Below are 22,425 nucleotides of genomic sequence, written 5' to 3'. Positions count from 1 at the left end.
TTATACCAGGACTCAACCTTGATAAAGAAAGGCTGCTCTCACAAAGCAGTCTAATAAGAAACCAGAGCACAGAGACTACAAAGGAAAAAATGCCCAGAAATGAAACAACTTTTAGTTTTATCCTCCTGTGACTAAACCCTAAGAGTCAAAAAGAGGGGAGAGAGAAGAAAAACAATATTTAACTAACAGGTTGTCAATTGTCAAGTTTTCCACCCACATGGCTGCCCAATATTCCAGTGGGAAAATCAGTAATATGGCCTAGAAAGAGAAAATCATACATTTCTTTTTTATTTCAATTTATTGTTGTTGACAACTCCTCAAGACAATATAAATGTTTTTTTACATGTTGATCCCCAGAAAATAGGTGCCTAAAAAAAGTTACTTTAGGATAATGATTTCAGGGGAGTAGAAGGTGAAAAATCATAACCAAAGTCCAGTATGGACAAAACCATGAAGACATTTGGAAGTAGTATTTCTCATTGACAGGCAAGTAAAACCAAGTGCATTGCAACAGATGGCATACAAATCAAATCCTGATGCAGCACGGTATGGGGAACTATTTAAATTAATCTACTAGAAGTCTATTGAACAGTTAGAACATAACTTTAATGAATATATTATCATATCCAGTTCTGTATAGTAAACCTACATTTTTCATGTCCTAGCTGACAACCCAAACTATCTTAGTACCCTTCAATATTGCTTTGCAATTGTGGACACAATGGATTCCATTGAAAGATAAATATTATTTGACAAATGATTCATAATTCCTTGTCTAATAGTCAATGCATTTAACAGGATAATGTATTATGTATAAAATATAGCACCAGTAGTTGAATTCCTGTGAAATGTTAACTATTTTAACTCAAAATTTACATACGTTTCAAAATGTTTGGGATATCATTCATTGATTTTTAAGAAGATGGTACTTTCTGGTAAGCAGCAGCTCAGAGTAGAAAGAGCACTGGACCTGGAGTCAGATGCAATGCAAGTTGTTTTTTCTAAACACTCTCTAATATCCTTTCCAGATCTAACATTCTATTATCTTTTACTACTGAATCTTGAGAGTTTGATTGTTTGAGGTAATTTTCAAGTGGTTTAAAAGTTATTGTCTTTTTCATTTTGTTCCTTTTCTTTTTAAAGGTTTTGAAAATTGAATTTGTTAAGAAAATGGGTTGAGAGGAGGCAGTTTCATTGTATGTTTGTTTGTTTTTGTATTTTCCATTAACCTACTATAGAAGATCCTATATCTTCTAGAACTTGTTAGTAGTGGTTGGCCTCCCTTTACTGTGTCAATAAGACTCTGAAGGTGTCTGGGAAGGAGATTCCAAAGAGGAACAGCAATTCTTTCTGCCACAAGAGACACGGTTAGGGACTAGATTGGTGTAGTATGTTTACATGACTGGCTTCAGTTCCCAAGATTAAATAGCTTAAAATTTCTTAAGCGAGTTCCCTTAACCCAATGTTGCTTTTGTTCTCATCTTTCCTTCTCACCAACCCTACATGTGTTTACATCTCCACATCAATGTCTGACCAATAGAAAATCATGTCTAAAGTGTTCAAAATTGATCTCTCCAAACCTGCTTCTCTCTTGTATTCCCAGTCTTGATCAACAATGTCACCATCTTACCGGTTCTAGCCAAGCTCAAACCTTTGGAGTCATTCTCCAAACTCCTCCTTCCTTATTCCCCATTCCACAGTCTTGTCCTTCTCCAATCACCCTTCACATAGTGGTTGCCAAGTGCCCTTTCTAAATTGCAAGCCGGGTGCGGTGGCTCACGCCTGTAATCCCAGCACTGTGGGAGGCTGAGGCAGGCGGATCACTTGAGGTCAGGAGTTCGAGACCAGCCTGGCCAACATGGTGAAACCCTGTCTCCGCCAAAAATACAAAAGTTAGCTGGGCATGGTGGTGTGTGCCTGTAATCCCAGCTACTCAGGAGGCTGAGGCTGGAGAATCACTTGAACCCGGGAGGTGGAGGTTGCAGTGAGCCGAGATCACACCACTGCACTCCAGCCTGGGCGACAACAGCGAAACTCCATCTCAAAAATAAACAAATAAATAATAAAGTAAAATAAAATAAAACACAAATGTGATCACAGAGCCTCCCTGATTAAAATGCTTTAATTACTCATTTTCACCTATTGGATAAAACTCAAAGTCCTCTTTCCGTCCCTGAATACCTCTCTAGCTGGATCTCTTGCCATCCCTGCCATTCCTCTGAGCCCTTTTCATTCCAGTTACATAAACTGCTCACAGTTACCCAGACACACCATGGTCTCTTCATGACTGTGGCTTTGCATGTGAAATTTCCTCTGCTACTTTCTCAGCTCAAGATATTTTTCCTCATGTTCCCATAGCTTTCCACATACTAGTTTTTTAATTCTCATTAAACTATATCGTATAACTTCTCCACTTGCTTGTCTTCACTACCAGACAGTCAGTTCCCTGTTTTGGGAGAAAGGAAACATTGTAGAGGAGATTCAGACTTTGGATCCTCCTAGGTGGCATTTAAACTTGCTTCGGACCCTGAGACACTATACTATTCGCTGATGCTTGCTTTTTTTTTCTCCTTGTGCCAGCCCTCCCCCTGGTGGAGGTGTTAAGAAGCAGTTGAGTGATCAGGTGACCAAAGATAAGACAAAGTGACCTGGCTGATCCACATCCTGGATAAGCATCTGCCTCATGTCATTTTTAAAGTAAATGCTAAACTGGCTAATGGGCCTTGGCTTTTGCCTGGCCTGGCAGGAACGTTCTGTCTTGTCATGTATTCATTGACAGATTCTGATTTCAATTTCCAGAGCTGTAGCTGCTGGTCTATGTAACCGCCCCTGATGGTCTCAAAAAACATCATGCTACTGTCAAACAAATAGCCCAAGAAGAATTAGCTGGTGGGAATCTTCTTCCATGTTGTCTCCTCTGCCTGAAGCTGAGAAAAACCTGTTTGCAGGAATGTTTGCCTTTAGGCGATTACACCAGAGAGCAAGGAATCAAACACCAATCATATCCATATGCTAAGTGTTCTCCCCAGTTGCGGTGAGCCCCACCTCTTTAAAAAGTCACAAGGACGGTCTTCATCTCTATCCCAGAACAATATCCTGTTAGCACTGCTTTTTTCCCAGTTGAAAATAACCTAGTCTTTGAATAAGCACTTAGTTGTCTGTGGGAGGCAGAAGTTTCTTAGGCACCTGGATATAGAGGTCTTTAGGTATAGTGGTCTTGGTTGTCTAGGTTGGTCCGAGTGGTGATTCCCAGGGAAGGACCTTGCCAGGCAGGTTTTTTTTTTCTTCAGAGACAGGATCTCACTCTGTCACCCAGGCTGGAGTGCAGTGCAGCTCACTGCAGCCTTGACCTCCTGGGCTCAAGTGATCCTCCTGCCTTAATCTCCTGAATAGGTGGGACTACAGATGCATGCCACCACACCCGGCTTAGGCAGATTTTTTTTAAACATGTGTTAGGTTATTAGCCTGGTTGGGAGGAATCTGACCTCTAAAACCAACAGAATTTTAGAAAACATGATGAATTTATAATCATAATAGAAATTCTCCTTGATGGCTATTGCATGGCTATTGTAAATTTTATCAGATACTATGTTTACGCTACAGGGAGACTACCAGCAGCAAGAACAAGCTTTAGTTTTAAGTGGAGGGAAAGGAAATTAATATACTCTGTTTGTCATCAGGAGACACTACCTTTAAAAAATCGAACAGCTCCCACAATGTCATTTTATACACATGTCATAGGCAAGGAAAGATGATCTGCTGTCTTAGATGTCCATCTGGCTGTGTCCTAATTGAAGAAAAAGAATTCAGGTGCTACCAGAGACACCATGAGATAAAACAGAAACAGAACTGGTAAGAATGGCCCCCTGAAGTTCTTAGGTTTCTATGTTCAGGGTAAAGATTACCCTGCCCACAAAACGATCATTGATGACATCATTTATGACGCCTTTGCCCTTCAGTTGGCACTGCACAGGCACTGCTTGGTTCTTCACCACGTCTGTAAAGTGCATTGCCACCAAGGGGGATGTGTAGTTAACCTGCAGGTAGAAGAAAAATGAATTCTAAGTGTGGGGAGGTGGTAGGAGGGAAGTGATCAGATAATCACTGCAGGAAGACAACCCTCACAAAGAGAACTGAGTAAATCCCATGATGCCAATTTGCAAATGGCCAAAGCAACAGACATACTCTCCTTGCACTGGGAAAGTGTGGGAAAATCATACATTTCTCTAACAAGTCACTGTCAGATATCTGATTGTCCTCTGGGAAAAACCAATTCTGATTCAGCATGATATGATTTTTCTGGAAATCAGACCATGAATTAAACCAAAACTAGTGTCTATCGAGTCCCTATGTTGGGGACTCACCCCAGCGCTTCAAATGGGAGAAACAGAAGCGCGATTATTAGGGCATGTTTAAGCACATTGGTAGTAATTTATCTGCTCCTGACCTTGCCACTAACTAGCTGTATGGTCTTGGGCAAGTCACCTTCTGTCTCTGAATCCCAATTTTCCCATTTGTAAATTTAAAAGGTTAAATTAGGCCATATATGAGATTCTTTCAGATATGGAAAGGAGTGTGGTTGTGATAAGAATTGGTAAAGGGAGCTCCTGGTTATGGCCAGCAGCTATTTACCCCTCTACTATCTCCTGCTCCCTAATTCTCATAGATCCCAGCCAGCTCTTCTTTTGTCGCTGAGCCCTTTCTGACAGCAATGACTAAAGGGAATATAGCTTACGTGAGTCAGTTTGCCATAGTAAGGGTAGTAGCGGAGGTCAAAAGAAGCCGACTCTGGGTAGTAACTGATGGATCGGATGTCATTTTCATCACCTCTCTGTAAGCAAAAGCAGGTATATGTGGGGTGCTGGGTCACAGAGTGGGCTAGAGTCTGAGCTAAAGGGAGTTGTACCTCAGGTGAAATCACTGTGTGAACCATAACCAACTGTTCCAGGAAGACCATGAAAGCAGAATGGAGCAGAGCTCAGCCATGACCTGTCCCTAGATGAGCATTTTTAGGGAGTGACTGTGCCTTGTCTTTTCAGTTCAAAGAATATTGAATAGAAGGCCTGAACTGAGGAGGACAAAGGTGCTCAGTATGGCTCTCTGTTGGCTTCTGGGGTACCCAGACAGAAGCAATCCGAAGGGCTTGCAGTACCTGATGCTGCTCTGGAAAGAGGACCTACAACTCCAGCCTTTCTCCAAAGAATCACACTGGGCCTGGCACCCAGTCTTGGACTTTGGAGCTGAGGAAGATATACGTTAGAACATATTTAGTAAATCCCACTCCACGATTTGCACACTGCAGGCTCGGTTCTATTGGAAGTCAGATCAAGTGCATAGGTACCTGATACACAGGCACACAGCCTACAGTTGGCTCACCTAGACTCATGTCTCTGACCATATTCTCTGTAGTGCTTAATTACAGTAGGTGGGGTCAGAGGGGTAAGGAACAAGAGCCTGGGTATGGAAATGATTAAAGTAAACAGATCTACACTCATCACATTATGTCAGGTAGGGGGCTGCCCATTCTGCGATACATTCGGCTTGCCCTAAATAGCAGAGGTCTGGGGGCTAGTAAGGACAAATAGTGCATCACTACTAGCAAATTACTCACTAAGGTCATGTGATTACTTCTGTCAATATACTATAATTGTTCTTGGTACAAACTGAGCTCTCCTTAATTTATTCTAGTCATTACCTCATCCTGCTTGATTTTCACAAATGGGTGTGGATTTGACCAGTATTGTTTATTATAGAATGTATAGAGATTCTTAATATATTTTTTAAAAAGGACATAAAATATGTAAGGAGGTAGCTAAAAATAATAATTAAAACATTAAAACAATTTTAGAAAGGACAGTTCTTAGCAAGGTTTGATGTAAGCTGAAAAACAAACAGCTTCCATTAGGGAACAATAAGTAGAACTCTGTCCAGTTAATATGCTAACTTAAGACTAAGTTGGTCTTTATGATTTACTTTTAATACATTCTTCTAAAAAGCAATGAAATTTATTTTTCATGAAGGCCTGAGGAATCAGTTCGGATAGTTTGTAGTCTCACCTCATGTTGTGAATATTTACACATATACATGAGAACAGAATGTGCTTCCTACCTTGTTCATTTGGCAAGTACTGCCTGACCTTTCAGAGCTCATCTTCACTTTTCACAGCACATGTAATACTTGATTGTCTTGATTTCAGAGACGGAGTCATACTCTTACCTCGACACTTCTAACACCTAGCAGAGGATCTGATACATAATAAGTGATCAATAAATGCTTGCTAAATGTGGGATATTGGCTGAATAAATGCTGCCTTTTGCTGTTTTCTGATCTGTCACCATGAAGACTGAAGTTTTCAACTGTATTTCTCCTACTGAGAATGGGATTACCAGGCCTCACGCATTTGCAAGACAACTATCCAGGTCTGGGGGTACAGTTGATGTCATAGAACAGGAGAAAGCTACTGCCTGTTTAAGAAGCAAACCCAAGATCTAAGGGCTTTTTCCTACAAGGGAGCTAATTGGTGCAGATGAGATAGAAGTTAATGGTCCCTCGAAGGACAGTTAATTAGCATATTAATCGAGTTCTGTTTATACTTCCCATGTAGTCATTTGTTATTGCAACACCCAGTACCACTGGTCATTGCTGCAAAATGTGAAATTCAGTTTTAAAATCTGGGAACTAATGACTCTAATGAAAGCTGTTTGTTTAGTTCAAAGAAACAAGTAATTAGAGCTAAAAGCAAAAGTGTAAACAGAATCTCAATTAATGACTTGGCACATTGTTGTTCCCTGCTGTGGCCCTTAGCTGAAGTTCAGTCTTTGGTTTTCACAAGTATTAATCATGACAGACTGACTGACACACACACATACACACACATACACTATACACACAAACACGCATGAATTGAATGCTTTCTGGAAAGAGGAAAACCTGAAGGAACTAAAGAGAGGTGTAGTTATGAAAAGATTAACCTTTTCCTTAGCCTACCATCCATGTGTAAGTCCTTGAAAGTGATGGACTACCTTTTTGCATGAAACAGATGTGCTAACAATGCTTACTCAAAAGGACTCTTTACCTGAACTTTGCAGGAAACCTTCACAGGATCTCCAAGCTCAGGACGAAAGCCTACAATCTATCAAAAGAAAACCAGTGTTTTATTTTTTTTTTAACAAAACATATTTGACAGTAAAAAATTGGGCTTTTCTAACCCTCCTCCCAGTCATCCTTCCTCAGGCATATGCTTCATCTATTTCGCCTTCTCAGAAATGTTACAAAAAGCAAAAAATGAAAAACATCTTCAGAGCTAAGCAGCTCAGCTTACTCCGTGTTGTATTTATGCCTGATATTTACACACAAGGGGAAACGTCAGCAAGTCAATGCTAAAGATGTAAAGAACTTTCTAATTTCAAGACAGGTGTGACTGATAAGGCTCTGCCACACCTAAGTCATGACAGGATGGAAGAAAAATGCATTTTTATGGCATAAGAACTGTCCCCCATGCCACCCTCATTTCAGTCCCCTGTTCCAAACAGCTCAGTATTCCATTCTTTATTTAAAATACTTTTTTAAAAAATTAAAGATGAAGTTTCACTATGTTGCCCAAGTTAAACTTGAACTCCTAAGCTCAAGCAACCCTCCTTCCTCAGCCTCCCGAGTAGCTTGGATTATAAGCTCGAGCCACTGCACTTGACTAGGACCCCGTTCTTGACAAAGGCCATCAAGTGACAGGTTTGGGGGTGAGGGAGAAGAATGGCCATAGGAAGTGCTCGGTGGGTGGGGGGGAAGAAATTGATAGGTTTATCTGGTTATTTGTATTTCTGATACTGTCAGAAAAATGGCCAAACCTGTGGTGTGTGAAGACAGAGACCAAGACAAATGGAGTGGCCAGAGCCCTCCTATCTAGTTCATTCACTTATCACCACCAGATATGAAAAGCCAATATACCCGGTTCATCTTTAGAAGGATGCAGGGCTGTCCAGTAGAGTATCCAAAAGTTGGGTCCTCCAGACCAGAGCAGTTCTTTAGGAAGGAGCGCTTAAATTGGCAGGCCTTCTTGTCCTCATCCTCATTGCCATCTTGGATGAAGTACTGCCCCGGGGGACAATCTACATTCATTTCCTCTTGAAGACTGTCATTATAACCTAAAGCATGTGTGAGTGGCAACGGGTTATGTTAGACAGGTGCTACAGGGGAAGGCCGTGCGTTCAGTAGTCCTCCCTCCCAAGTTTCCATTCTCCAGCTTGTTTGTACTCCTCTGAAAGCCCACTCAGTCTACCTGTGACCTGGCATCAGGTGCCCAACAGCCTTCATCGGCAGCCATCCCTCTAGGAAGTCTTCCTGACTAGTCACTTCAGCCCAGTTTGATTGCCTGTTCCTTTGCTTTTCATTCCCATGGAACTTCTGGATATCCATCTCTGGGTCCTATGTCAGTCACTTTATAAATTTTCTCTATTTTCCACCATTTCTTTTCAGACATGATAAACCGTAAACTTGGAAGGCTGTCCCTTCTACTTCTGAGAGAGAAATAGGCACATAGTTGATAGATTTTGGAAGAGGGACTGAAACATTCAAGGTATGGTATATATAAGGGTATATATAAGGGTATATATAAGGGTATATCCTTATATATCCTGGTATATATAAGGGCATATCCTAGTATATATAAGAGTATATATATGGTATATCCTGGGTTAAATCTCCTTAACTTCACTTAGGAAACAAGGTGAACCCATTGGGTGGTTACAAATTTGGGGGCTCTTTTGGGATTGCCCTTATGGCTACCTGCTCGTGGTTCAGTAGCACCCCACCTCCCGACCTGGCAATGGATCCAGAGGCCAGCCCAAGCAGCCACCTAGTTCTCTTGGGCTGGGGGCCGACTCTGGTACTGTCTCTACTGGCGGGGCACTGCCGACCCAATGTACATGGATTTGATTGCAACAGAGAAATAGTCCTGGGGAGATTGATTTGAGTAATAATAAAAATCCAGTCTCCCGCACAGCCGGCTGGGTATGGATTACTCTTTCTCTATTGCAATACCCCTGTCTTGATAAATCAGCTCTGTCTAGGTGGTGGGCAAGGTGAACCCGCTGGGCAGTTACGTCTCCCTTTGAAGTCAGTGAGAGGCACCTGATTGTAAGAGTGAGAAGTATGAGTTGTGAGACAGAAGGAAAGTGGAAGAAGAGGAAGAGGAGGAGAAGGAGGTGGAGCAGGAGGAGGAGGCGGGGGAGGGAATAAGCCAGCTCTTCATCCTTTACAGAGGGAAGTTAGCACTGCAAAACAGAAGCATAAGTTAAAAGATAGAAACCAATGACAACCACAGCGTCTCTACGGGGATGGTGAGGGCATGAGATCTTGTCAACTGAGGCCTGAGACATTCAGGATAAATGTCCTTTTACATTGGATGGAATGTAACATGTGTCCAAGGATACATATATCAGGGAGAAAGCTTAAAAGGGCTATCTGTGAGGTAACCCTTTGGCCTACCAAATTTCTTACATAAAACTGGGCTTTAGAAATTACTGCATTATTTCCAATTTGATTCTAAATGATGGAGCCCAGTTAGTCCTGTTAGACTCAGTCCCTATGTATTAATGTTCAAAGTAGCTCAGTATTTCAGAGGAGATTTTGCACCTATGATCTACCGGAGGTAAAACTCAAAATGTGCTGCTGAATCCTCATCTAATAATATCAAACCCACAGGTTGTGACTTGGGTTTGATATTATTAATCGGCAACTGGGAATTTTAAATCTATTCCAATTATGGCTATGCCTTTATTTTTTCTTTGACAAAGCTACATTTAATTCAAGGCTTTGTTTTAATTTTTTTAGAACAAGAACTATGCTCAAATAACTTTCTAAATAGAGGCTGCGATCATGTGCTCATTGTTTCTCTTGAGGTAGTTCCATTAAAAATAATGTGACATGGACATGACCCTTATTGCAAAATCCCAGTCCTCATGGGAGTGAAAGTGATACTCTGTGATGTCTATTTCAGAGATGTGCTTCTTTTTAGCAGGACACATTATCTACTCTTAGGAACTAAAAACTAGTGCTTTTCCTAACATTTCCTGCTTCCATCATCATCAGGTCAGAATTGGTATTTCTCTGTCTACTAGCTTCTTGGAGGGATTTTCTTAGCAGGGAATCCGGCAATATATTTGCAATCGCTTGCAAGCATTCTGAAACAAAAGAAGATACTGTGCTGGCCATGATGCCCAAAACATTTCTGTAGCTAAAAATAGAACTACATGGACTCAGAAAAAACCCAGTCCCGTCTCCCCTCGTTTCACTGGTAAGGAATCTGAAGCTCAGACTTACCCAAAATAACACTGAGCCTTACTGATATAAAGCTGAGTTTCTAACTCTTGGTCATGTGACAGCAGTGTAGACTTATGAAAAGCAGCATGTCCCAAACTTTAAATTTCCTACAAATCACCTGTGGATTTTTTTAAAATGCAGATTTTGATTCAGCAGGTCTAGAATGTGGTCTGAGATTTTGCCTTTCTAACAAACTCCCAGGAGATGCCCATGTTGTTGGTCCCTTTATAACACTTATAGCAGCAAGAGTGTAAAGAACAAGAAATGTGGATTCAAACACTGGTTCTGCTGCCAGAGTCTTTGATCAAGCTACTCCCCCTTTCTGAGTCTCAGTTTTCTCATTTATAAAATGAGGGTGATCAACTTTATTATGCAGAGTTAAAGTTAAATAACCAAATTTATGTATTTAAATAACACCTCCTAGCACTTGATAAGAGATTGTTCTCCTCCTAATTCAGTGCACATGTTATAATAGCAGCCGCCTCTAGAATGGATCAACCCCACTTCAACCAGGCCAGGACAACCAAGCCAGAATGACTGGCATTTTTTTCCCCACAAAGATTAGGTGCAGAAATGCAAACCCCACTGGAGCTCCTCTTTGATAGCTGCATAAAGAACCTGTGTGCTCTGTTAACCTTAACCAAGCTGCTACCTCAGATTTTACCTTGTGGAAGCGTCTCCCACAAAGCCATTCATTTGCCCCTGAAAACTTATCTGATGACACTATAGAGATAGGCACCTCGAAAACACTTGGGATCAGAATGTTGGAGCGACTGCCACCCAGAGATTCTTCCTTTAACTCCTTTCTGGAATGCTGTTAAATAATGACACTTGGCTGGGCACGGTGGCTCATGCCTGTCATCCCAGCACTTTGGGAGGCCAAGGCACGTGGATCACAAGGTCAGGAGATCAAGACCATCCTGGCTAACACGGTGAAACCCCGTCTTTACTAAGAATACAAAAAATTAGCAGGGCTTGGTGGCACGCACATGTAGTCCCAGCTACTCAGGAGGCTGAGGCAGGATAATCGCTTGAACTTGGGAGGCAGAGGTTGCAGTGAGCAGAGATCACACCACTGCACTCCAGCCTGGGCGACAGAGTGAGACTCCATCTCAAATAAAATAAAGACGCTTGCCCTCTCCCTTCAAGTTAACCCATCTCCAAGAAATGACTTCTTTTACCTGGAGAAAGTTTAAAAGACAGGAATCTTTCAGCTCTGGAGAACATTCTTCTTTTCCCACCACTATCTCCCCCCAGAATTATCTTCTATAAATGATCATTATTGAGCCATCTGGATATGTTCAGGACTTAAATGGGTGCTGTAACGTGTTCAAGAAAAGAAAAAATTTCTCTGCCACAAAGAGCTTATCTTGCTGGAAAATTGGCTTGTATGTTTTCAAGACAACATACAATCACACACTAGAGCAATTCTGATTGTAGCTACAGGTGCTAAGGGGGATGCAAAGTAAGGACAGACCATGATGAGTTGGGGTTAGTAAGACTGGGATTCCTGGGCCAGGTGAATTTTGAATTTTGGATTCCCACCCATCACCTTTCAAAAGAGCTTTCCACTATTCAGACGAACTTACTTACCCTGGAGAAAGCCATTTAGGCTAATCACATAATGCTGCCAAGTGTCGGGTTCAGAAACGTTGAAGTTGAAGTTAAGGCTATGGGCGAAGGGTCTGATCATAACTCCTGGCAATGAAAACAGGTCTTGGATATATTAACCCATTCTTGGGATAATTTTTTTGTATTGATTCCCATGAAACCATTTCCCCCCAGGCAATCAAAATGAAAAGAACCATAATTTGCCAAGTACCATTTTACTTTTCCTCCTAATAATTGAATCTCTAAGTCATTACCAGGAAGAGCCAAAGTTAATTGAGGCTGAATATGCTGTGCAAGCATATTTCTGTCCAGCAAGTTCTGACAACACAGGGCATCTGGGCACACTCACCAGGAGGCTTTACCCGCTCCGTGAAGGTTGGTATATAGGGACTGATGGTCAGAAATAGTGTGTACATGCAGAGGGTGATCACAGCAGCCAAGGAGGCATAGAAGAAGAAGTAAATGAGTAAGATCAGGCCTGCAGAGCAATCACAGATGAGAGTGGTCAGTGCTTGCCAACAAGCCCTTCCTCCCTGCTTGGACTCATGAACCAGAACAAACCCAACCACGAAATAGCTCTTTAAAAAATTCCTCAGATTCAGTATGTCCTTGCTTATTCAGATTTCACCAATTTGGAGTCAGTGAGAATTGTGTCAGGGGTCTAATTGCAGTTTACCTTTACAGCATCTCCGATGGAAGGGCTTGCTGAGCAAATGATGGCCATGAACAAGAATACAGGGGAGTGGAGTTAAAAGTATTGCAGAGGGAAAATTGCTTGAGAGTCCTCTGGGCAACAGTTGATGTCCTAAGTACAAATCATTCTTTGCTATTCATTAAAGTGGGTGCCCTGAAGAGTCCTAGCAGCTTGGTTCCAATAATTATAGGTATTTGAAGTGATGAAAACAGCATTTCTTTCCACATAGTCTATAATTCAAACTTTTGATGAATTTCCACTGGACTTGCCTCCAATCAAGGCAAAGTGAGGTTTTGGCCTGCTTATTTCAAATTGTATTCATCTTTAGCAAAGATGAATAAAATGGCTCTGCTTTTCAAAAAGAACACTAACACAGGGTGAGGAAGGGAAAAGGAGGAAACAGTACCTAATCACTGACACTTGCCCGTGAACTTTGGCAAGTTACAGAACTTCGGCAAGTTACAGAACTTCCTTGCACCTCCAATTCCTCACAGGTAAGATGAGGATAAAAATAGCACTTACCTCGGATTCTTATCTATATCCCTAACAATATCTGAAATTCAGTCTTTCCTTAACATCCTATCCTGACTACACCACTTCCAAGCTGATTAATCTTGGACATGCTGTTCACCTCTCTGGGCCTCAATTTCCTCGTTGTACCTGTACAATAATGGTACTTACTTCTTAGCATTGACTAATGCATATAAGCAGCATAGCACAGAGCCTGGCAAATACAAATTGCACCATAAATGGCAGTCATCATCAGCTATTATTAACATTATTATTAGTGCTGTAGGACCATTGTGTGAATTTTCCCTCTTTGGGCTGTATTAGGACTAGGTTTGTCCCAGGATTAGGCAACACTGAGTGAAGTGAATGAGTATGAGATTGCTGATGAGAAACTCTTTTCAAGCCCTCCTTGGGGCTCTCTCAGGCAACAATGTTTGGCTCTGCTCACAGAAATGACATGATGTTGGACCTACAGATTTGAACTGAATTATGAACCAGAAACTGGAACAAACCACTTAACTTTGCTGTACCCCAAACTGAATCCAAATATTAATTTTTAAATTGAACCATGAACCAAATAAAATTAACCAAAAAAGGTGCTGTGGAAGGGAGAAAAAAACCCATAGTAATCCGACTGGAAATGGAACTGACCCTTTTTATTTTATTAGATGAACTAAAGCAGAACTGGAACATGAACACATTGATTCAGTTGGAGTCCCTGGAGAATAAACGACAGCACCTGTGTGCCTGTGATACTTGGCTGTTGCCCACTGGCTATCTAATGGCATTTGCCCTGTGTTTCTGCCTCCATTCCTTTACCCCATCCCCGTCCTGGGAATGGATCAACAGCTAGAGCCATCCATGGAGATCAAAAGACTCAGTTTCATGGATGAAGGGAAAGCAATGGAACATAGGTACATTCCTTTGGAGATATCTTCCTTTTTTCCCAGGATGTGTGACCAGGAAGCTGTAGATGGGAGAATGACACTAGCAGTAAGTCCCCTTAGCCTCACCCAGGAGTGGGCACCCTAGAGTTTATGATAGGTGATCACAGACTGAGATAGCTAGCTCAGCCACCCCCAGGCAAAACCAAGCACAGTCCCCATTTGAACCCATTGATCCCTCTGACACTTTCTGCCCTGGATGTCCAAGTATTACTTGGGTCTTTCCTCTAGGTACTCTAGAGTTCTTTCCTCAATGCCCCACCCGGGCTTGAATAGACCACTAAATAACCGTGCTCCCAACTCTTCATTTCTCCCACTAAAACACCGTGTCAGGTCCTGAGGCCCTACACATCAGGGCCTTGTTCATTGTTAGAGTTCATGAAATGGGGCAGCGTTCTGGCAAAAGAATGAACTTTGGTGTTCATCCAACCAGGATTTGTAATCCCAGCACTGCCACTTAGTAACTATATGACTATAGGCAAGTTACTTACCCTCTCTAAGCCTCAGTTTCTGCATCTGTAAAATGGGGATAATAATATTACTACCTCATATGATTCTTGTTGGTATCCAATAAAATAACATAGAGTTTCCAAGAATAGGGGTTGCATAGATACCAAAGGAAAGGCCCAGATTATATTTATAGGCCTGGTAAATATATTGGGCAGGTTGATGTCCAAGTTGGGACAGCATTAGTAAGTGCACAAGCGGGCACCTTGTTCTCAGGAAAGAAGACAGCAAGGCATGTGCTTTATGGCTGAAGTATTAACATTACCATTCACCCTTTGCCCAGGGTAGCCCAATGGAAGAATTCCTGGGCTCTTCTTAGATCTGCTACTCAGAGGTCTGGCTACGGCCTATCATGCAGTGTCCCTATTGCCATATCTTCTCTGGGCACTTGAACCTTCCTCCCTCATCCCCACTTATTGGCCTATGGATTGCCTTCCACAGAAGCAATTTGGATCAGCTCATCTGGTGAAGTTCTAATGGCTGGCTGTTTAGGCTCCCCCTCCCAGATTCACACTTGCATTTCACAAGGCTTGTTTTTCCAGTCCTCTTTAGGCAAGGGAGAAACAGCTGTGCACCCTTGGAGCCCCAGTGAGTGTCCAGTATTTGTCTGCAGCTTCCAGAATGTCGGAATGTTCCTTAAATGGTACATTTGTTCCAGTTGAGAGTTTGTGGGATGGTCAGGGGTGGGGCTGGGAATTGGGGAGGGTGAAGGGAGATCCCACGTGCTATTCCTAATTCCAGGAAACAGAGCTTAGTGTTTCACCTTGACTGAGCTGAATTAGCAACATTAACTTTGAGGGAGAGAATTCTTAGCCAACGGGGCCTTTAGAAGACATGGCCATCAACTTCAGCAACCTAGACCCTTGGCACTAGGGGACTGTTATTTCATCCTTGGCATCCTCTATTTTTTTCTTCTGTGGATTGACTGATTTCCAAACCAGCAGCTGCTCTTTTTCTGGGCTGTGCAGAGACTGTGGCAAGTGTGAATTTTACCACTGGCTAAATCTCCTGAGGAGAAGGCTCAGCATTAATAGTTTAAGAGGTGGGTAAGACTGTAGGAGGTGAGTGCTGGGGAAGTTGTGGAGTGAAAATAATGGCAGCATGTGATGCAAAGAGGAAATGCTAAGGAATATAATTCTGCCACTGATCAAACATCTCTATCATAGCAGAAGAAGACACCCACAAGCTGGGGCCAGGGACACGCCTCCTGGCTCTCCTTCTCTGACATTACCAGGTGATGGGGCCTCATAAAAACACTTGGTCATGTTAGCAGGGATTTGAGTCTCATTTCTTACAAGAAGTCTTCTGCATAGTTCTTTAAACTTTACGGTTTTAACATCTAATTGGGGCCTCACTCTGATCCTGTAAGAGAAGCAAGTCAGGGATTGTTTTCCTCATTTGGCATGTGAGGAAACTGAGGCTCAGAGAGGGGAAATGATGAGTCCACGGTCACGTGGATAGAAAGTGACAGGACTGGGACTTAAAAAAATCATGTGCTTTTTCAACTCATTCTCACTGTCTCTCTGCATTGCAACTGATGTTAAGCCCAGTGGGTTTCAGTTACACAATCAAGTTTGTTCATCCATTTGGAGTTTGTTCTGATGGAATCTGTCCACAGTCTAGGCATTTCCCTAGGCATTGATGCCTTTACATGAAGTGCAAAGAGAAGTTTGCAGACAAGCCCATCCAGCGTATGGTAAAGGAGCCCTGAACACCACACCAAAAGCAACGGACACCAGACTTTGGCATTGGGACTATTGGGACTTACTCCAACTCTGACCTGTTCGGGCCAGAAACATCCTTCTCTCTGGATCCCACAGGTATTCACTCATGATCTGCAATTTCTGCCACCAGGCATTGCCTGTTGGCTGACCTTGACCCTCTTCCTCCTCCTTTTCCTCCTCTTCCTCCTCTCCTTTCTCCTCCTCTTCTTCCTCCTCCTCCGATTTGGGCACCACCGTCACCCGAGCCTCTTCTTCTGCTTCCTCCTCTTCATCTGCTAAGTAGTTCTGGTTCGCTTCATCCGGATCATCCTGGAACAGTGACAAAACACAATACCCTTTTTGAAAAAAATGTACAATGGTGCATCCCACGAGCCAAAAATAAATCGAAATGACTCAATATTTGGAGATGCTTCAAATTTCCACTTTCCCATAAACATACATGTTGTTACAAGAGGTGGATTTTCTTTCTCCCTAGTTCTTTTGGAGGAAATATCCTTTCTATGACCCATTTTGACTCAGTATTCTTTCCATAGAGGTGCAAGTTTTATTCTCAGCTTCAGGCATTTGGGCTCTTCTCCAAGGACTGCTCATATCACTACTCTGTTCTGGGGCCTTGACCTCCCACTTAACCTTGTCCTATCAGAGTAGAGGTGAGCTCACACAGGAAGAGGATGGAATAGTCTTAGACATTGTGTCTGTGATAGCAAACTTTCAGTCCAAGCCAGTTTTATCCTAACACCCTGTACACATTCAGCTGCTCAACTTCACCATTTCAAGTTGTGTCTAAAAATAGCCTGGGACGGACATCAGGAGGAGAGGCCAACTGCTGCACCCCTCCTCAAAACTTAGCCTTCCTTCCCAACAGAAACCATAGATGGGCAGTTATTAGTTGCTTCTCTGATTATTGCCCTAGTTTGAATCTCTTCCTACCTTAAATTTGTTGGAAAGACCATCTGAGAGCTGGAACCCCGGGCTTCCTTAGTCTCCCCCTATGCTTAGGCAAAAAGCTGGGCATGTAATACATACTCAGCACATATTTGTTGATTGACTGATTGCAGCCATTACTTGAGATTTGAAACTGTAATCTTCTCTGAGTGGTTCTAAGAAAATTAAACTGAAAAAGAGAGAGGGAGAGAGAAACCTAGACTTCACCAAGTGGTGTTTCAAATGCCTCCCAGCCATAGGCGAGAGAGTTGTATCTTTGCTCTTTGGGGGTTTGCCAAGGCTTATTGCAGCAGCAGAAAATGAGGCTGCCCTCCCTTCTCTGCTGTCCGAGTCTGAAGAGTTGCGGGGCTGTGCACCTGTTGGGTTGGATGTGTCAAACACTAGAGACCAGGGGCTCTGTGCTGCCCCCTCCCTGCCTGATTCCTCAAAGGCCATTTAGAGGGCACCCTGCTAAAAATGCTGCCTTTGTTGCGGGGAGGAGGGCTCAGCAAATTGGATTGTTCAGAATCAGTACAAGTGATACAGAATGACAAGGCTCAGCTCTCAGCATTCAGTCTGCACAGCACTATGTAGCTCTTGATTATAAGCCCTCTTGAATTGCTCTCTAATTTGTTCCAATGTACAGCTCTATATAAAATATCACATCAGAACCGACAGGGACCTTCAAGATTTACTTATCCATCTGAGGCCCAGAGATGGGACAGGATCTAGCCAAAACCATGCGGTAAATTCATGATAGAGTTGACGGTCTCGGAACCTATGTCTCTTGATACCCTGGACAATGATGTTTCTCCTCTATCACATTGAGCACAAGTGCCTAGAGGTAGCTTAGTAGATTAATGAAGCACAATGCCTTAGGTTCTGTGTTCCTAAACGATTTTAGGGTTCACGCCTGTAATCCCGACACTTTGGGAGGCCAAGAAAGGAGGATCACTTGAACCCAGGAGTTTGATGACAGCCTGGGCAACATAGTGAGACCCTGTCTCTACAAAATTAAAAAAAAATTAACCAGGCATGGTGGCATGCACCTGTAGTCCTAGCTACTCAGGAGGCTGAGGCAAGAGGATCACTTGAGGCTGGGAGGTCAAGGCTGCAGTGAGCTGTGATCATGCCACTGTACTCCAGCCTGGGTGACAGAGTGAGACATTGTCTCAAAAAAACACAAAAAAAGATTTTAGGTGCTTATTATAATCAAGGATGGCTGACTGACATAGGCTCACAGTGTAAGGCTCAGGAAAATAAACTTCATCACTCGATGAATGGATTAATACCTGTTCTTAAATATCTTTCACTTGTGTGTGAACCTATGCACACATTTAAACTCCCAAAGTACATTTTGAGCACCCAGAGGGAGATTCCATATTTTCTAGCCTCTCGATGGCCCTCCACAGTGTAAAGCTGACAGTTAAGTACCCAGTGGGTCCTAACCAAATATCAGTGATACCTGCCTGACTTAAAATTCCTGATGCAGGACTCTGCGGGAATGCTCTCACAGAGCTTGTCACCCTGACTGAGCTGTCATGTATATCACAGTGGGTAGCAATCATGGCCCCCAGAGAATCAACTGCACCTGAGAATCTCAGTGAATTTGAAGTATAACATTTCATTGAGGAGAAATATATATTCCCTTTATATTTCCTGAACAATTTTCTTTTCTCTCCATGTTACCTATGCCTGCCTTTAACCTTCCACAGAGGAGGCAGCTGGCCTAGGCCTCAGACTGATCTTATTTGTAGATATTGGCTCTCATGATAATCCCATTACAGATGGCTTGTCATTAAAGCTTTACCCTCCTGAGAAGAATTAATCTTCTCACGGCTAATTTGCCCCTACAGCTCTCACACCCGAGAGGCTGTGAGAGGTTCCTGAGCTTTACTTTAGGAACCTCGAATCTTTTCTCCTCTCCTCTGCTTCCAGGTAAAGGAAATGGTCACACTGTGCAAGAGAGGCCTTCCCCAAAAGATCCTCATTAATTAAATCCTGTGTAAAATGTATCTTTGTGAAACTATTTAACAAAATCAAATAGAAAATCCTTTGGTAATGAGAATGCTTATCCCTAAGATTCTGTTTTGTCACTTTCCTAAAGTGGCACTACCCTCATGTGATAGTGTGTGTGAGTGTGCTGGGATATGGTAGTGGGTGTGTGATGGGGTCATCAGGTTTCCCTAAAAGGGAAGAGTCTGAAGAACAGAGGGTAGCTCCATTTTGAGTAATCTAAATATATAAACATATAAACAAATATATAAACAAACAGTATGACCCAAAGGATAAATTTTAAATTTGTGCTCTGCAAAGAAGACAGCAAGGCATGTGTTTATACACCATAAACATTTGAATGGCTGGTTAATTTTAAAAGAGAAATTAGCACAGGATTGCATTAATTTATTTTTAAATTTGATCAAGTATTATAAAGAGCAAGATCCCCTGATGCATTTAAAATCCAAGGCACTTAACAAATAACTGAAATTATACACAACATTTTAACAAGATTACATAGAAAAGAAGGCAAGTAAGAAATAGTTTTATACCCCTGCAGATTGTAACTGTTTTGAGAGCTGGAAGAAACTTTGGGGGAAGTTAAACGATTCTTCAAATTGTGGCTAAAAAGCTAAGAGAAGCCCTCTGTAGATTGATAGGAGGTTAGAATAATGTTTGTTTTCTTCTGCGGGCTGTTGACAGTCTTCACTTAACTCCCTGGTTACATAAGTGGCCATACCCAAAGAAAAATGGCTTAGGCTTTGTTTCCTCCTGGGGCTGAGATCACAATCCTCTCTGGGGAACATTTCAAAATCATCTCCCCAAAAAGTACTGCGTGTGGCATACATTAATGACTTATAGCAAAATAAATGCAAATAAACTTTTGGATCAAATAATTTGTAATACACCCTGGAAATAAATGATGAGACAAAAGAATGTATGTGTGTCTACATGTTGGGCAGTGTGGGGTGGCAGTCAGGATGGCAATGGGTAGTGGCAGATCGGGGGTTTGGAAGATGCATTCTGCAAATACAATGGAAAGAGTACAAGATTAGCAGTGAGGATATTGCATTTTCACTTTGGCTCCTCCACTAACTTGCAAGTCACTCCTGTGCTCTGAGCCACAGCAGCCTCCTTTAGGTAATGAGGGGTTCTGGAGAGATAATGTCTAGGATTCCTCCCTGCTCCTATTGGGGATTCTATGATTTTAGCTATAGTTTGGAATTTCTACTTTAGAAAGAGAGCAGCTGGACTCTAAGAAGCTACCACCCAAGAGACAGCTGGGTAGGCAGTGCCTTTCATTTCCTCTTCCTCCTTCCTTCCCTCTTGGCTAAATTTCTTGCTATTAGAATTAAACTTTTATACTCCAAAAGGTCTGTGAAAATTCTATACTCCCAGGAAAAGATTTTAGAAGCCACTTATTCTCTGTTATCTTCTCCTTCCCTTATCTTTGTTTCACAGGAAGAGGGGCTTCCTCCTTTTATCCAGCAATTTAGGGTGCCCGGGGGTGCTGAGGGTCACTGCTCCTTTTTGAAACCCTGGGCTCCCCTAAACTTCGCTGTTTCTGCCCGTCTCAAAGAGAGGCAGCCGTAAACCAAGGTCTACACAGCCCCCAACCCACCCCATTAAAATAAAAGGGGAGGGGGCAGCAAAATATTCTGCTCTCTGGCACTCACGAGTCTGTAGCGATAACTGTAAGGAAAGGATGGAGCCCTTCTGGACCGGAGTTGCCTTCTCATGGCTGTTCAGTGGGCAAAGATGCAGCAGAGGCAGGCAATCGGGTGAGAGTTCTGGAGCTTCTGCTGGTACAGGAGACACTGGTTGCTGGGGACACTTGGCGCCTGGTAAAAGTGAACCCTCCTGGCATGAGCCCTTCCCCAGAATAATCTAACATGTCCCTCTCTCATTGGTTGGCCCCTTCCCTGAATCAAGGGAAAGCCCTTATGGAAAAGCAAGCTCATCATTACAAGGAGGGGGAGATATTCTGGGTCACGAGGATGAGCAACTCACCCTCCCGCCCCCTTTATATGTCTTTCCACCCCTTGTCTTTCTCCAGCGCTTGAGATATGATGGGCCCAATGGAAATCTTAAGTCATGTTCTTCTCAATTGAGAGTTGGATATCAGTGCATGCAGGGGGTGGGTGTGGGTGGGAGTTGGGGGTGAGGGGAGATGGCCAAGAATAACTTGCTTTTTTCATAAGGCTGATCTCATGCAAAAGGATCTAGGATGTCAGGAAAGATTCCCTTTGCTCTCTCCCCCCACCCCCACACACACTGTAAGCCACCTACAATATTTCTTATTTGTGTCAATCCATGAGCTTCTTAAAATGTGGATTATTCTTTCTGATTTTAGAAGCCAGGCTCCTACTTCATTCCTCCCTGCCCCTAAGAGGGTCTTGGACATAAGGAAGCCTTTTTCTAGCCCACATGTCAGAGTGGCCCCATCAGTCACTGCCCCTCATACACACACCCCTCCAAATCCTGGCCAAATTTCTGTAGTGGTTGAGATCTATATTTATCCCTTAGCATCAGGGCAGGGAACAAGCCAGAACTTTGCAGTGTCAGTTTCCCAGACATATGTAACTCCTGAAACCAACATGGGATCCAATGAAAGGAAAAATTAGAAGAAACAGTTAAGAATATTGTATAGCATTTTTGGTCTGTTTAGGGTCCACCCTACTGGAGCCTGGGTGGCTAAAAGGCCTGGATGGAGTTTGTGATCCTTCCTTCACAAATCAAACCCCATTATACTCAAATGGCTGAGAATGTTGCAGATACTGACATTCTGGGCACATTCATTACTGAGAAAAACAGCACAATAGCTTAGAAAGATTTAGTCATAACTCCAATTCAAGGCTATTCTGATGAAAATGGCTTCAATTGCAGTTAATTTTAAATAAGAATTCCTTTCACTGTAATGTTACTAATCAGACCTCTTCTTTAACAGTGTCTCTTCCCATATGCTTCTTTGAAGAGAAAAAGGCCACTTACAAAAAAGAGAAACTTATTCTTCTCTTTGAATTTTATTAAAAGCAAAATATATTCTAGGGGATAATCTGGTCTCTGGTCTCAGTAGATGTTGATCTCTATCTTCTACACCTTCTCCAAGCCAGTCTTTTGTGTGATTCCTTATATTAAGTATGAGAATCCCCAGGCCCTTCGAAGCCTTAAAACCAAACAATGGCTAGGCTAACTG

General features: G+C 42.5%; 1 protein-coding gene across 2 annotated transcripts; it reads right to left on the bottom strand.

The window, feature by feature from the left end:
• Window positions 1-279: 279 nt before the first annotated feature.
• On the bottom strand, window positions 280-21,048 carry ATP1B4 (ATPase Na+/K+ transporting family member beta 4). Of its 2 annotated transcripts, none has more exons than XM_004064805.5 (8): window positions 20,906-21,048; window positions 16,352-16,616; window positions 12,278-12,406; window positions 11,911-12,015; window positions 7,945-8,141; window positions 7,076-7,132; window positions 4,736-4,831; window positions 280-4,037 (listed from the first exon to the last, which is right to left on the bottom strand). In XM_004064805.5, the coding sequence occupies exons 1-8, from the start codon at window positions 20,966-20,968 to the stop codon at window positions 3,876-3,878; spliced, it is 1,074 nt and encodes a 357-aa protein (XP_004064853.1). In that variant the 5' UTR covers window positions 20,969-21,048; the 3' UTR covers window positions 280-3,875. The 2 variants fall into 2 exon arrangements, with proteins under 2 accessions (XP_004064853.1, XP_018874635.1); XM_019019090.4 differs by having other exon boundaries at window positions 16,364-16,616.
• Window positions 21,049-22,425: the final 1,377 nt, after the last annotated feature.

This window comes from Gorilla gorilla, chromosome X (assembly GCF_029281585.2).
Source record: "Gorilla gorilla gorilla isolate KB3781 chromosome X, NHGRI_mGorGor1-v2.1_pri, whole genome shotgun sequence".
Taxonomy (NCBI): Eukaryota; Metazoa; Chordata; class Mammalia; order Primates; family Hominidae; genus Gorilla; species Gorilla gorilla.
Note: the sequence above shows the minus strand (reverse complement) of the source record. Positions and strands in the feature narration are given on the sequence as shown.